At 37.8% G+C, this 16940-nt stretch overlaps 1 protein-coding gene across 1 annotated transcript; it reads right to left on the reverse strand.

Annotated features, from left to right (window-relative positions):
* Positions 1 to 10087: 10087 nt before the first annotated feature.
* guca1g (guanylate cyclase activator 1g) lies at positions 10088 to 15515 on the reverse strand. Its single transcript, XM_034148882.1, has 4 exons — positions 15321 to 15515; positions 14667 to 14816; positions 12106 to 12205; positions 10088 to 10209 (listed from the first exon to the last, which is right to left on the reverse strand). Exons 1-4 carry the CDS (start codon positions 15513 to 15515, stop codon positions 10088 to 10090), a joined length of 567 nt encoding a protein of 188 aa, XP_034004773.1.
* Positions 15516 to 16940: the final 1425 nt, after the last annotated feature.

Raw genomic sequence — 16940 nt, forward strand, 5'->3', positions numbered from 1 at the left:
TGAAGGGAAGCTAAGAGGATCAACTCTAGGTCTGTAAGCTAATACTCGAGACAGGAGACAGTTAGCTGCGCTTAGGATAAAGACTGGAAGCATATTTAAAAACCTCTTAAACACACTGACTGAAATTCTAATTTCACTTTCCTTAACTGTGTTTGTGTCCATGCTCATAGCTCTCACCTCACAGGAGGGATTTTTAACACTTTGGCAAGTTACGTTCAGGCTAGCTGTTTCCCTGTGTTCTAGTCTTTATGCTAAGCTACGCTAACAGTCTCTTGGCTTTTATAGACATCATTGAGAGTGGTATTAATAATCTCCTGACTCTCGACAAGTAAGCAAATAAGCGTCTTTACCAATTTGCCGAACCCATTATTTAACGCTTAACAGACCATATTGGCTACTGGCAGGCTAACCTTTCTCTAAAGACAGACAGTTAAAATCTTACTATTGCAACCCAAAATTGTCAGCAATTTACAAATTAACATTGACATGGTTTGTGCCCTTATAGATGCATTTGAAACATATATATATAGCTAGAATTCTTATATTTGAATGTGATGATGATATTTTTGGGTATTTTTGTTTCATATGCTTCCATGAAACATGCTGCTGTGAAGTAATCATTTCCCAATTTTGGATCAATAAAGTATTTTCTGATCTAATATTAGTCGCAGCTTTTCGGTTTTCTATGATTCTCTTAACCTTCTTATCACTCGTGCCTGGTTTGAAACCCAGAAGGTGGATGAGGAAGAAATTATTATAATAAGAAGAACCATACATGCAGAGAGGATGAAAAAAAAGCAGTGTGAAAAATAAAGAGAATCCAATAAAAGTATTTATATAAACACAAGAGGTTCAACAAAGTGCCTCAGCATATGGCAGTATCATTAGTGTTCATTTATTTTACTAATACGTTCCTGTCTCTTTCTTTCCTCATGAGCCAGTCTATATACTGGACAGAACACTATGATCCAGACTCAGCTCATTAGCCTGATGGGAGCTTTTACTATATGGATTTAGCCTGACTCACTATTCTTAGCCTTTAAGGCTCTTTGCCTAATAGTATCATATCCTTTAGCTCCACAGACCCTAGTGAGAACCAGACACACACACACACACACACACACACACACACACACACACACACACACACACACACACACACACACACACCCACACACACACACACACACACACACACACACCCACACACACACACACACACACACACACACACACACACACACACACACACACACACACACACACACACACACCCTTTTAACCCTTTTAAATTACTGCTATAATTAAAAGTAACATTATAACTGTGTTTAACTCTCCAGCCAGAGGCCTCCATTTGCTTTGTTGTGGTGCGTAAATCAACTTGCAAACATTTGTAGATTAGACATTTAATTTTGGAAATATCGATTTTTAGTGTCCAACATGGTTTTGCAGGCAACATGTGTTTTTCTATTGTCAGTCTTTAAAGGTCACCTATTACGCAAAATCCACTTTTTCCTGTCCTTCATAGATAACCATGTGTCCCCTCTGTGTAAAGAGACTCTGAACGTTTCAGGAAAAAAGATTCTCTCTCTTTTTGTCCTGATCCATTTATAAAAAAAACCTGTCTGTAAATGAGCTGATCAGATGTTGGCCACATTATGTCATAACGATTTTTTGGCTTGTGTAACCATTAGCCATGCACCAACCAAGGTAACCCCCCCACCCCCTTATCACCTGAATCTCCTCCTAGAGCACCATTGTGTTCTTTTTAACCAAATATCTCTCAGAGGGGGCGTGGGGAGTAGTTATTATAAGCAGGGGTGCACATAACTGGTACGCAGGTACGCATGCACGGCAAACATCTGAAATGCGTACCGTCACTTGTCTCACTAAGCGCATTTGCGTACCGGCGGACTTGTGAAGCATTTCCAGAAGGCGCTTCGATCACTGGACGACAGAGCCGGTCGCAGTGCGCACAGACGGGGCTGCTGTTAACGTCGGTGTGTAGGCTACAACGAAATTGTGCCACAACTTCCGGCGTGAGTTCCACTCGAGTGCTCCACTAGCGCCCACCCCCACCCCTGCCGTCGACGTTCAATACCACACCCCCACCGACACGACACCCCCCGTCGTCGTCGTCGACGTTCGTGAAACAGAGGGGCTGAACACAGAACTTTGCGTGGGCAGCCCTGAGTACCAAACATTGTCACCTGGTACTCATTTGAGTAACTCACTAAGAAAGTGATGTGCACCCCTGATTATAAGAGTAAAATAGTTGTGACATGTGGTACAAATTATTCTACACAATTTTTATTTTGTATTCTTATGTGATTCATTTCAAGGGCAAATAGGTAATCTTAAAATAATTTCATAACTATCCTTTACTTGTTACAACTTTAAAGTATGCAGCATTGACACAGATTTTATATGTAATATACAAAATATTTATAAAGCAGATTCTTCAAAAACGACCCAATACGAGTCAACACAGCAAATCAGAGAGAGAACACATTTTCAAAGCACTCGTTCTTTGCAATTATTTCATGTTTCCATAGGGATGTCATAGAATGTTGGCAGTGCACCGATGACATCATGTGTTCTGAATGCTTTGATCTGCTCATGACATCAGCATGACATCACAGGGCATTCCGTCCTAGTTGGTGCACCGATGACATCATGTGTTCTGAATGCTTTGATCTGCTCATGACATCAGCATGACATCACAGGGCATTCCGTCCTAGTTTGCAAATAGGACCCAGGTTCTGAGTCTGCACAAACCATTTTCCTTCAGAGAGGTAATACATTTTCAGCAGATCTACACAAGCAAATCTTCCAGCTAGAGGAGATGGAGCATGTGAGGCACAGACATCGAGAGCAGCACTCTACGCTCATGCGCCAGCCTGCTAATGCTAACAGCTGGGAGTCTAACCCCAGGCTGGAGCTCAGCAGAGAACTGGAGGAGACTAGACGTGAGCTGGCTCGTGAGAAAAACCTCACAAAGAGGTTCCTGAACGAAGAACAGGAAACACGCAGGAAACTGGAGGAGGCTAAACAGAAGCTAGCCCGTAAGGCGAAATGGAATGAATTGTCCATCACCAAAGAGAAGGACATACAGGATGAATTTGAGAGCCTGAAGAGGACCTGCGACCCTGAGAGCATGAACACCTTCATGATTGCCACTGAGGTTCAAAACAACATCAAAAGGACCATGAAGAAGGAGCTCCACCATGAATTTGAGCAGGTCAAAGTGGCTTACAACATCAACCAGGAATATTTCAACCAGAAGATCCAGTTTGAGAGAAGGAACAACGCAGCTCTTCAGCAAGAACTGGAACAGCTGAGAGGTCCACATCCTTCCAGCCTGAGCTTTGGATCTGAGCTGAGAGACAGCCTTCAGGAGCAGCGGGAGTCAGAGGACATGGAGCTGCTGTCAGCAGAGTCTCTGATGCAGAGGATGGGCCAGAAGATCCAGTCTGTGAGAAACAGGAAGAACAACCCTCAACCATCAAGGAGATGCTCACCAAACTCTGGGCTGAAGAGGAGTGCAGACAGGGGCGGACTGGGACTACAAATCAGCCCGGGACTCTCGACCGGCCCACTTCGGTACCGCCGGCCCACCTCGGTACCGCAAGTAAATTATCAACGGCTAGTTATCCGAGCGGCCCACCTCGGTGCCGCAAGTAAATACCGCGAGGAGATTGCGGCCCACTTCAGTACCGGCCCATCGGGATTCGTCCCGAACGTCCCGATGGCCAGTCCGCCCCTGAGTGCAGACCTCATCTGACACTCTGAAGAAAAACTTGAAACTAGAAAATGCATTTCCTGCTGAAAATGCGTGTGAATGCTGTAAACTATGTACATTTTGTTGCTGAATTTAGCCGAAAATCTCTGTAGCTGCTTTTAGCTACAAAAACCAAGTAAGTGTGTTGCTGAACTTGGCGGAGAAATGCAGAAAAGTGAAATGATTTGAATCAAAATGGTTACAGCTTTTGTTGTATAAACAACTAAATGTATAGCCTCAATGTCCTGAAATAGCTGAATAATGTAATAGTTAATGGTTTATAGCTGAAAGTAAGCTGAAGGAGTTAGATATTAAATGTAAGTAGTAGTGAATGAATGTGTATTAAGAAGAGAAAAGAAAGCTTTGAAAAGCAGCAGAATATTTTAACTGCAAACTTCTGAACTAAAACCATACGTCACCAATAAAGTATAATATATATTTCAAGCTCTCCTCCACTCTAGTTTAGTTTAGTTTATTTATTTTTTAGAGCGTGTAAAACTAAAGAAAATACAAATGAAACAAAAGGTGATACAGACATGATACAGTACTATACAAATGAATGCAATAACAAAACGAAACATTTAATTAATAATTGAATAATCTGTAGTATCATTGTCTGATATCAATACACCAAATACCAAAATCTTTATAGTCTTTATAGTCTTTATATATTTATTTATATACATATGTACACATACAAAAACACACATACACAAATTCATAAATATAATACAAAACAAGAATATAAACAGTTATGGTTTAGCAATTTCATCCCTGTACCTTGTGAGAATTGTGTCTTTATACCTCTTTTTGAATAGTTTTATGTTTGGACATCCCTTTAGCTCCTCACTCAAATTGTTCCAGATCTTCACCCCACAAACAGAAACACAAAAACTCTAGGTGTGACATCAAGCACTCTAGCCTTAACGAGCTGCGCAATACACACTAATGTTACAATCTGAAGAAGGCCTCTTTACCAAGCTCCAAACTAAGTTAAATATCTCAAAAGGTGTAAAAAATATCAAAAATCTGAAGAATAAGTTATATAGCTGAAGTTCTTGGGATCATTTTAAAGTTGGAATGAAGTCTCTAGCTGAAAGTATGTGGAAGGAGTAGCATTTGGCGCACGGTGTAGCTAAACGAGGATTTGAAGGTTCCTCCCATTGAGTTACATTTTTAAAAAAGTTTAAAAAGCTGAATACTCATGGACATGTGAAGGAGCTGAACATTTTAATATTTGAATGGTTTCTGTAGCTGAAAGTATGCTGAAGTAGTTAGCGGACAAAGTTTCGGTTGAAATAAGAAGCGGAAGAATAAAGATTGGAAGAACAATAGTGGGACAGCATTCGCACTAATAAAAAGAAGAAGAAAAAAATATATATTTTAAAACGGACAAGTCAAATCAAGCAATCTGATTGGTTCTTAGCCGTGATATAATGAGCCTATATCACGGGTAGAATTGTAGTTACTTTTCACAAGTCAGTATCCCTCCACGTCTGAGAAAAGCTACAACCGTTACAGCTGTTACATTACGTCCGTTACGAAACTAACTAACTAACAAAGCTCAAGATGGAAACATTTAAGGTTAACTTCGACCTCCGGGGTGGCCTTACTATGGAGGAGTGGATTGAGCAGTGCCTATCTCCAGAAAGCACCTAAACGACGACATGCAGAGCTACGTGAAGAGCAGGTAGAACAACTGGAAAAGTACCACCATTCAAAAGCTTTCTGATGCGGGTCTTGAAACAAAGCAGAGAAACTATGACCGTCAGTGGCCACAGGTGCGAAAGCTCTCCAGAGCTACTGGAAGCCGAATCTCGTGGACCGGAGAAAGTGGAGCAATATTCTCGCCATGCCAAGCAACAGCCTAGAACAACCTCAACCTATACAAGTAACCTCGTAAGCCATTCTACTGATGCTGGACAGTTTTTCAGTGGGTGCACAATAAATGGCAACATACAACTGACTCTAAATAAATAGCCAAATAATCGATCAACGCTCTCTGTCTAATATGTTCGCTAGCTGTTAGTTTTGTTGCATACAGTAGCAACCACCTCGCACTATGTTTTGTGCAGAAGGCAACGGAGGGACTATTTTATTTTGAACATCATTATTTACTAATAAAAACTATTTAAATTGGAGTGTGTATTTTTCTTTCATATTGCCACACTTGGTAACCATTTTATAAAAGCAATAGCTCACTTCAGGCCGTGATATATGTTCATTATATCACAGCTAAGGGGCGTTGTTCGGCCCGACGCGAAGACCATATACCACGGCCTGTCGTGAGCTATTGCTTAAATATCTGAATGTTTTGGTGTATTTTAAATTGTCGAGTTGGAGACAAAACAATCCAATTGTACTGGGTCTATACTGAAGTGTTTTTTTAAGAATCTGCTTTTAAATATAATGCTGCATAATTAAAAGTCATAACAAATAATGAAAAAGTATTAAAGTATATATTAAGTATACAAATATGCAGATATATTTGATCCTCTGATCAACGTTCTTTGCTACTATTATAGTGCAATTTAAAAACATTTAAAGAGTTTGGGGTTACTGTTTTATGGAAGAAAAATTGAAGCAAAAAGAAAGGATATATTGTTGTCCGCTTCCAGTAGGGGCCCATACATACTCAGGCCATCTCCTTATTCATTTAGTTAGGGTCTGGCAAAAGTCCCAATGTTGTACAATAATTGTGACAAATGCTTTCTATTGCAAAATCAGGAGATAATACTAGGATTCAAGTTCATTATGTGTTATTGAACTTCTGTGCCTCCTCACATGCACAATAGCCAAATGTTAGGGTTTTGCTTTGGGGTAGATGGTGTTGGTTGTACAGTATGTATCCAATATGACCCCGAAGAGGGTTAGGGTTCCCCCGGGAAAACAATATGTAGCTTAAAATGGGCTAATGATAAGTCAACCCAGTCTCACGGCATTTCGTGTTATAGTCACGAAATGTAATCTATTGATTTGTGTTCACCAACACGATTTTCCCCTTTTTTTCGTGTCACACAGAACGATTTTAAAAGCAATGTATTCATATTGGTAGTGTGTTTCGAGCCTGCAACACGTCTTTTTGTCCGGTCGGGTCTTGGAAGACCGGAAGCTGTGGGGTTCATAAAAACATAAACTTACTCAATATCAAGCCACGATTATTGTTTTTATTTTAAATCGTATAATGTCTGACTTTTTTTGCCGTCCGTGAGGAAAAGAAATGTGGCTCAGAGCCTCAGAATACTGAAATCTGTATTTTTAAATCTTTTTTTCGTTCTAATTTGTTATTCTTTTCTAAATAACACACTGTTATTTACTCAACAATAACACACAATTATCCTTGTTTTTATTTATTTGTAACACCAAACCGACAGAAAAGAGGGTCTTAACATGACCCAGTGGTCTAGTTAATAAAACATAATAATATCAAACATAATATTACTATTAACTTTATTATGAAATTAAAACAGAACGGTAAAAAAAAATACAGTTTCCGGTGTCCGTGTGAGGCCCAATCTCTCTCGATTTGAAGCTCATGCATTGTACCATGAACCTACACCTGTAACAGTCAAAGACAGGCAACTGTTGTGGAGTTGGAAAGGTAGTTTCTGAAGATACAAATAACACACAGCATACAATGCCATAATAACTTTTTATTATTAGTGTAGTGGTCAGGATTCCTGGTTTTCACCCAGGTTCGATCCCCGGTATGGGAACAATTGTTCAGGATGGCAGGAGCTCAGTCCATAGAGATTGGCTTGGGGTTGCATAACTAAAAGCTGCCCAATGCTCCTTATACTAAGATAAATGTAGAGTCTAAATAAAAAAAAGTGAATATAATTGAATGTTGGTAAGATTACAATTCTCCATTTCCACATGAACAGTCCTGCTAGTCATGTTGCCAGTTTATGTGCACGTTTTTTTCTCCAATTATATCATCTGTAGAAGTCGGATAAATAAATAAAAATGTGAGCCGTGGCAAATAAACATGTTAGTCAACTCTAGCGCTTCTGCATCAGGCAACAAAAAAAACATGGCTGATAGAAACAGCTGTGACGTCAATGTTTATCTTTCGTCGGCACCTGCCTTTTTTTTGCATTTTGAGTCAAGACTTGTTTTCATTTCAGGCAATTATCTATGCGTGTGCTTTTCCCCATAATGACCAAGTCGCTGCACATTATCCCGCTTATTACATGGCCACATTCTCAACAAAGTAACGACATGACTCCCAATATTAATTGAAATGCTTTTATAGATTTAGAAAATGTTTTTATTGATTTAATAAATAGTACGCTAGATATCCCTGCCCTAATGACAAAGTACCTGGCAACTGAATATGTGTCGCCGTTTGATGTCTATGTCTGGACCGTTGCGTAAAAAGGAGGGTTTCTGCCCCGTTACTTCTCCGCTGTTTTTCTTGTCCCAGTTTGAAAAGCAAACTGCATGCAGTTTGCTTTTCGGACAAACTGTATACAGTTAAATTGACCGAACTTCTTTCTACAGATGTAAGCGTCCTTAACAACAGTCAATAAATCCTTGACAGCGGTCTGTCTGTTCTGGATTAACAACGTGTCACGTGTTCTGAATAGACCAATCAGAATCGAGTATTCAACTAAGCCATGTAATAAATATATATATCTATATATATATATGAGAGTTCTGGTGAATACATGGTTGAATACAATGTGTCTGCATACTTGTATTTGTTGTATTGCTGATTTTAGTTTTCCTTGGCCAAGCCTTTCAATTAACCCTTGTTTTTCAATTTCAATTTGATCACTTTATGTTCCCAGTGTGGTCTTCTCAATTTACGATCAGTACCCTCGGCCCCTGCAGACAAACGGACCTGCAGCCAAGATTAACTTTTTAATCCTCTGAGGATTGCGTTTAAAGCGCCTCGCTGCTGGCTTTTCTGATCCGGATGACCCCAAGTGGTATAAGGGAAAAAGCGTGAAGTGGAGAAGCAATATAAGAGAAAATACAGCATGAGGCTTGGATAAAAAAGTTATTTAATAACAAAATAAATGCACATCTGAAACAGATACAGCACGAGGTATCACTTTCACCTGAAAAGGTCTCTTCATTGTTTGAGCATACTTGCAGCGACAATGTAGAAATGTTTATTTGCCTTTGTTGGCTAACGGCTGCATGTGTTTGCATGTTATAAACACCTGTAGATAAATGGAAATGTTTTATATTCTCCACATGAATGCAAAAATGCACCTTTGAACCTTTGAAGTAACTAACAAATAAATGAAATGGGCGATCAAGATGTTCGTGTGTTCTGCTGCCCCCAAGTGACCAAAAAAGAAATGTTGGTCACTAATACTATTTTAGTTATTGAAAGCCTAATTCTTTTAACTACCAGATTTGAGTCAAACAAACAACTTGATAGTGTTATAAGGTTGTTAAATATTAAGCTATTTAAACCAGAGGTAGAAGAAGTACTCACATGTTACCTGAAGTAAATTGTAAAGTAAAATCCTGCATTTAAAATCCTACTTAAGTAAAAGTACAAAATGATTGGCATTCAAATATACTTAAAGTATGAAAAATAAAATGATGCATGTTTTCCCATTTCAGGATCATAGGCTATATATGAAATAACAGGGTTATAATTATTGATGCATTAATGTTCAATGTTCATCACACTGGTACAGGTGGAGCTGATTATGATAACTTAACTATCTTAACATGTCCTTATATTTTTGACCTTTTATCTGCACCGTATATTTTCACTTTGATGGATTTCTGATTGATATGTCAATGTTGATTTATTAGTTGATTTATATTTTGTATTAGTTAGTAATCTGAATCTGTTAAAAGCTGCGAGATAAACATAGAGGAATTAAAAAGTACAACATTGGCTTCAAAAATGTAGTGGAGTAGAAGTATGCAGTAGCTTAAACTCGAAATACTTAAGCAAAGTACCTCAGAATTGTACTTAAGTACAGTATTTGAGTTAACGTACTTACCCACCCCTCTGCAGAGACAACTACACTATCAAAAATAATATTAAAACACATAATAAACAGGAATCTAAATACACAACAATTGGCTGTTCTTCATTTCCCAGCCGGCGTTCTCTGTGTTAGCTCTGTGTTAGCCACATTAGCTTAACATCAGGACAGAGCACGTTTGCAGAGAGGACTCGGACCTGTGCACCGGAGTTTAAAACCTCTGCAAACCTGCATCCGTGCAACTTCAAAAGTCTCGAGAAGCTCGACATGGAGACGAAACCCCAGACAGCAGCTGTGTGTCAGCCTCAGATCATATCCTGTGGGTGGAGAACCCACACGTGAGGAATCAGGACGTCTTTCCGCAGTTCTGTATGACCCAACCTTTGGCGTCTACGTCCAACTTCAGCAGGTTCATCAGCCACTCGTCCTTCTGAGCCCCCTCCATAAACTCTGACAGCGTTATCTGACCTGCGGGGCACAAAACACGCAGAATAAAAGCAGTACAAAAAATCGACACTGAAAAAAACTCAAACGTTGACTTTAATTAAATGTATTATGTCAACAAATGTCACATAACTTCATTAGTTCAGTTCAAAGCAGTGATTTTAATTTGAACCTAATATTTTTTATTTATATGAAATATTTTGATTTGATTTGATTTGATTTATTTCAAACTTGTAAAACAATAATACAACAAAATAGTAATAATAATGAAATGAAACATGAGAATTATGATACTGTACAAACTTAAAGGTGGGGTATGTAATTTTGGAGAAACCAATTTGAAAATACACAACCGGAAAAAATCTGCCACTTCCTTACAGAGCCCCTCCTCCAACACACACGAACGCGCACATGACCACCATGAGATGGAAGGCTGACAGGCAGGTAGGCCATCCAGTTATTTTAGCCGGGCCGGCTAAAATGATTGGTCGTGCTTTTTACAGTATTACGGCTTCCACAGATGGAAATGTATTTTTTGTCAAAGCACTTAAGATATTCATTGCTATCGGGATGTTAAGAGCATTCCATGGAATATAACAAAAAGTGTTTCTGAAGTGAATTACCTACCCCACCTTTAAGCAGTATCAAATTGATAAACTAAAAATATTATTGACGAGCAAATTATATATAAACAAATGATCTACTTAATTACACATCCGAGAAGGGGTGGGAAGAAGTTTACACTTATTTAATCCCACCCCTTCTCACAAAAACTAAATTATTAACATATATATATTTTTTCTTTTTCGTAATATGTTGACATAACACATTTAATTAAAGTCAACGTTTCAGTTTTTTCAGTGAACACAGTCTACATGAATACACATAGATCAGTATATTTTATCTATTTACATGTATATAGACTCCTGGATTTACTTAAAGGTTTTTATTTTGTTTGTTTTTTTGTATATCGTTTACTTCATCTGCACTACTTGCACATTGGTCTTTTTTATTCTATTCTGTTTCTTGTTGCACTATTTTAATAAATATTTGTATTTTACATTTTTACTTTAACTTGTTATGTTAATATAAAAATCTTTATTTGATCCTCATTTGCACATTCTAACATAAACTCCTTTTGTTAATATAAATATTTTTCCAAATGTATTTTATTTTATCTTTCTATTGCACATTTTTCTACAACTTCTTATATTCATATACATACTAAATAGCGATTTATATATTTCGATTGAGCATTTTTACTTTTACTCCTTGTGTATATATAAATATGTTTATTCTATTTGTTTATGTTTTATTTATTTGGATCTAAAATGGAACAATTGTCACAAACTCCAATTTCCTCTTGGATAAATAAAGTGTCAGCATGTTGTTAAAGGGGAGAAACCACAAATAAGTAAATCATGAAAAAAGCATTCAAATTAATTTACCCAGTCGATAACTTACATTATGTTAGTTTAGTATTACAAATGTTCTTAAATCAAAATTCTTAAATATGCAAATAAAGCATTATGTTGTGCTAAACTGCAAACAAAAAAAGACTAAGTTAGTAAAATAAACTCCTGAATGTGTATTTTGGACATTTTTGTCGACACTAGTCTGAATGAAGAGATAATAGAAATTGAGCAGTGCGTTAAAAAAGCATGGTTTTTCGAGCAGTGTCTCACTTTATGAGATTTAACCCAAAGCCACATTATTTCCTAAAATTCGTGAAAAGCAAAAAGTGTAGTAGAAACATTGCTGTGAATTGCTTTAGCTTATATGAGTCAAACTTCTGGTAACTACTTCTTTGAAATGTTGTGAAAATGACCCTTAAAAAACAGGATTTAAGTAAACGTGACTTTGTATTGTAGTTATATTCATATATTATTGTATTTTAATGTTCGCTGTCCTCTCACTCACCGTCAGCGTTCTGGTCGACCAGCTCGAAGATCCGGTCACAGATTTGAGACGGCGTCATGCTGCTGGCGTTAGTCTTCTGGAATTTGATTTTGTGAAGAATCTGAGTGAGATAAAAGAAATGCGTCTGTTATAAAGTGTTAATAACTAGTTGTTCTAACTTTGTAACTGTCCTCGGATTTAATATTAAACTGGAGAAGATGTAACCTCCATCCAGAAGTCTAAGGTGTATTCAGATCCTTTACTCAAAAAAAGAAATAATAGCATACTTTAAACTTCTCTGTTACAGCTCAAAGGTTTATTGTACAATGAAGAAAAACACCCAAAAACCAAGCAATTATCACCAAGTTATCATCTATCATTTTTGTTTGAACCCCTTTTTTCTCCTGTTTTTCTGGTAGGAGTTAGGTAAGAAGCCTGTATTTTAATTTGTTTGTTTTGTTAGGCAAGTTTAAGGAAACTCTGTAAAGAGGGTTTTTGTTTGTTATGTTGGGATTGTCTCACCTCTTTTTGAGTTAATTAAATCTCAAAAAGCTGATTTCCTGTGTCATTGACCATTTCTTGGGAGTGGGAAGAGTGGGGAGAGTGCAATTTTGTGCTGCGCCTAGGTTCCCCTGGGCGTAACTCTGAAAAGCGTTTTAGTGTCTTTCAGCTTCTTGTTTTGGTTTTCGATTATAAAATAAATAAAATAACATATATATAGGATCTTAAATGTGAGTAACTTTTAGGTTACTGTAACATATATCACATAATTGCAGTGAGTCTAATTCACTTTGACACTAGGCTAATGTTAGCCCCTCTGTATTTAGAGGCTTACTGTGAAGCATTACATGAAAAGGGAGCGTTCCCTACCTCCCACTGAACTGATGGACGCAACCTTTCATCCATAAGACTTGACACCGGGCCAATACTAAAGTATAATCCGTCTTGAGAGGATTATTCTTACATAAAACCTGTTCGCTCACCTCATGGGACTCATCATCTGAGTGTATCCAACTCCACTTTGGTTAAGACCAGCATTACTTCCAGAAAACTCTCAAAACGTGCTTAAAAAATACTCTAATGATTGTTTTATTAAACATGTGTTATTGTGAATGAACAGTGTGTAATCCAATGTGAAAATTGGATAAAGACAGGTTAAAAATTATTGTTTTGTTTTGTTGGCATGTTAGAGTCAAAGGCTTTTACAGAGGGATCTCTCTCTCTCTTTGTCGCTACATACATACGAAAAATGCCTATAAAAAGTCATTTCTGCATGTTTTTAGTAATAAAGTGTGTGTAAATGAGTGTGTGAAGGCTGTGTAAGAAGCTTCAGAATATAGAGAGGAATGAAAGTGGACAGTTGGGTGTGTGTGACAGATTTCTGCCGTGATTGGAGGGGAGAAAGCTGCCTTTAAAGATATGTATTGTCAAATGTCATGTTGTACACACCACAGGTTAATAGGGAAAGAAATGGGTAAGCGTCAGGGGTGGAAAACGTTTTTGAATTCTTCACTTGAGTAAAAGTACTAATACCACACTGTAAAAATACTTAATTTCAAGTAAAAAGTACTGCATCTGGAATGGTACTTAAGTAGAAGTATTAAAGGTCCCATGTCATGGCCATATCTACTGATCATAATTCCATTGTTGAGGTATACTAGAATAGATTTATCTTGTGCAATTTTCCAAACTCACATTGGTTTCTCATACAGCATCTCTGTATAGTATGTGTATTCACTCTCTGTCCTAAACGGCTTGTTTGAGCTCCTGCCCCCCCCTCCCTGTGAGCCCACTGTGCTCTGATTGGTCAGCTCGCCCACTCTGTTCTGATGAGTCTACCACCGTTACAGCGGAACATCAGTGATTATGTGTTACAATGGCGTTAGCAACCAGAAAATGACACCAGTAATGACAAACAGATGAGAATGCTGCGTGGGGTCTGGGTGCCGTGTTGGCGGGACGTTGCGGGGCTCGCTGCTGCAAGGAGCGGACAGTGTGAGCTGGGTTCATTTTCCTGCTTGCTGCGTGGGATCTGCGAGACAGCGAGACATCGCAAATGGACGCGGGAAGGGGGGGGGGGGGTTGCTGAGGGGGTTGGTCTGCAGCACCCCCATCTGCGAGGCTCCACTAGCACCCGCACCCCTATTGTTGGACAAAACACTTATTCAACCTACTCATGGTTTCACTTGCTTGAATATAAAGTTGGATGGTTTAATCTGATACTAGATAATCATATTTTAAAAGTGTTTCCTAAATGTTGTGTGGCAAAATCTGAATTTATAAACTCAATCTGTATAATAAATATACTGGAGTAAAAATTACAAAACAAATACGTCCAAAATACAGTGAAAGTATAAGTAGTATAAAATAAAAATACTCAGGTAAAGTACAAGTACCTCAAATGTGGTACAGGACTAAATGTACTTCTACCACTGGTACGCATGGCCCCTGCGTCAGTAGTGTAATCCATCTGGAGAGGATCGTACTCAAAACCTTGGCACTTTTCAAATGACTGTTAAAATGGGCATTACTCTCCACCAAACACTTAAAATAAAAACTGTTTATATCTGCATATTTCTCACCCTTATGATGCGCTTCACTTCATGTCGGTCCAACCTGCCGTTACCATCCTTGTCGTACAACTTGAAGGACCACTTTAGTCGGTCTTCAATATTCCCTCTTAAGATTAAGTTGAGAGCTGCCACATACTCGATGAAATCCAGAGCGTTATCCTGCAAATCACAAATCCTTTATTGCAACAGAATAATGCAGAGTTGCATTCACAATTAGCTTCTTTTTTTATCAATTATTGTTAGATGTTGCTCACACATGTGTCTACTGTTCCTGTAACTGCACTGAAATAACTGAAATGTTGACTTTAATTAAATGTATTATGTCAACAAATGTCACATAACTGTATTAGGTTAGTTGAAAGCAATAATATTAAGTTGAACCTAATGTTTGTTATTTAAATGTAATGTTATTGCTTTCAACTAACCTAATACAGTTATGTGAAATCTGTTGACATAATGCATCTAATTAAGGTCAACGTTTCAGTTATTTCAGTGTAATTAAATAATTAGACATTTAAATGATTAATGACATAAAACACACTGTTAGTTAAACATTTCTGCATGTCTGCTATGAATGTACACTAAAATGTTTGCCCACTGCAACTTCTTTTAAATGCACAATCGGTCTGTTTCCACAAAGAGAAATCTGCTGCTTCTTTTTACCTGATTTGTGTCGAAGGAGTGGAATAACGTCTCGATGTACAGCGACTCCTCTTCGGAGGAACTCGGCACCCCGAAGATCCTCTTGAACTCGTGCAGGTGCAAGGCCCCGCTCGGACACTCCTTCAAGAAAATGATGCAAAGATCCTGAATTTGCGCCAAATCCATCTCCTCGCTCTGGCTCACCTCCTGCCCCATGGTGTGGCTTTTAAAAGAAGAGTTTAAATGATGTTTGAGTGAGTGTTTGGCTTCTGATTCTGAGATCCCCGATGCATAAGGCTCACTCTCCCCAATCAAAGTGAGGAGCTGGCAGAGGGACTGCAGGCTGACAATCAGTCAATCCTATTAGCTCGTTAATCGCTTGATCTTTGGCCAACAAGGCGTTGTGAAAGTAGTGTAGGTCTGAAAGGACTGCTGCCGGCACCAAGCGCTAACAACTGTGATACCGTGGTGTCTACTTAATCAAAGAGAGGAGAGTGAATTAAAGCTGGCTTTAACATCAGCTGTCCGTCAACCAGCACCATTTGATAATGAGTTGGCTGTTTTCATGTAACTGATGAACCAGTGACTAACAGAATAAATACAACACCATTTTTCAATATTTTCCTAATTGCAGGTTGAAGTTAAAATACAAAGTGATTTTTTTCCTTTGATACATCATATTCTCGTTAATCAGATTCAGAATCAGAATACCTTTATTAGTACCACTGCATATTTTCTAATATACATATAAAAACATATTGTGTGTTACATATATGTTACATATTGTACAATGTGCACATTTTTATTTTAACTTGTTGTGTTTAAAAAACGTTTTAATTATATTTTAATTATATATTTATTGGACAGTTTTACTCAACTTATTTTATTTATATGAATATTTTTATTTCATCTTTTAATGCACATTTTACTTAAACTACTCGTGTTTATATAACACTTTGTATTCTATTTTACTTTTCTTGAATTGCACATTTTAATTAAACTTCTGGTTTTTAAGTAAATATTTGTATTTTATTTTATTCTAAACGGAGCAACCATCACACACTCAACCCCCCCGTGGGATCAAATAAGAGTTCTGATTCTGACTGATTCATGGGCTAATATCTACTGAGCAACCTTTTATATTGCTCACATTTGTTATAACGTTTTAGTTTTCCTATAGAGCCCTCTTTGAGAAAATGTAGTTCAGATTTTCCTTAAATATATGTGTTAAAGCAGGGACGTGCATCACAATTGAAACTCAAAACAAGAAGTGCAAGATCTTGAATTCGAATAATTAAAAGTTGTATTTCTTTCCTGCATTTGGCACTTTAAAATGTATCGTTTCCATTTGCCAAGCCACATACATTTAGCATTTTCTTCAAGTCCTTTTGCATTCGGTTTAGAGCTGAATGTTCCCCTTGAACAGCAGGGGGCGCTGACTATCCTAAAGAACACACAGAGAGTAGAGAGCAGGGCCATCACTTCGGTATTGTTATATTATTTATAAGGAATGGGCTTTATGTTGATAAAACTCTTAATATTTAAGTCCATGTCACCTCAATGGATAAAACAAACCTTTCTCGGGTTGTTTTGTAAAGAAAGTGCATCCAATACCAGATGTTGAGGCCAATGTGGATATTT

Source organism: Trematomus bernacchii, unplaced genomic scaffold (genome assembly GCF_902827165.1).
Source record: "Trematomus bernacchii unplaced genomic scaffold, fTreBer1.1, whole genome shotgun sequence".
NCBI classification, from domain to species: domain Eukaryota; kingdom Metazoa; phylum Chordata; class Actinopteri; order Perciformes; family Nototheniidae; genus Trematomus; species Trematomus bernacchii.

Bases quoted from the DNA above. Each gene is read 5' to 3' on its own strand.
- guca1g (XM_034148882.1), bottom strand. From the start codon at position 15,515: ATGGGGCAGGAGGTGAGCCAGAGCGAGGAGATGGATTTGGCGCAAATT. The intron at 12,206-14,666 runs GTGAGAAATATG...TATCTCACTCAG, and splicing joins AAGTGAAGCGCATCATAAGG to ATTCTTCACAAAATCAAATT. The intron at 10,210-12,105 runs GTGAGTGAGAGG...TGTGCCCCGCAG, and splicing joins GGTCGACCAGAACGCTGACG to GTCAGATAACGCTGTCAGAG.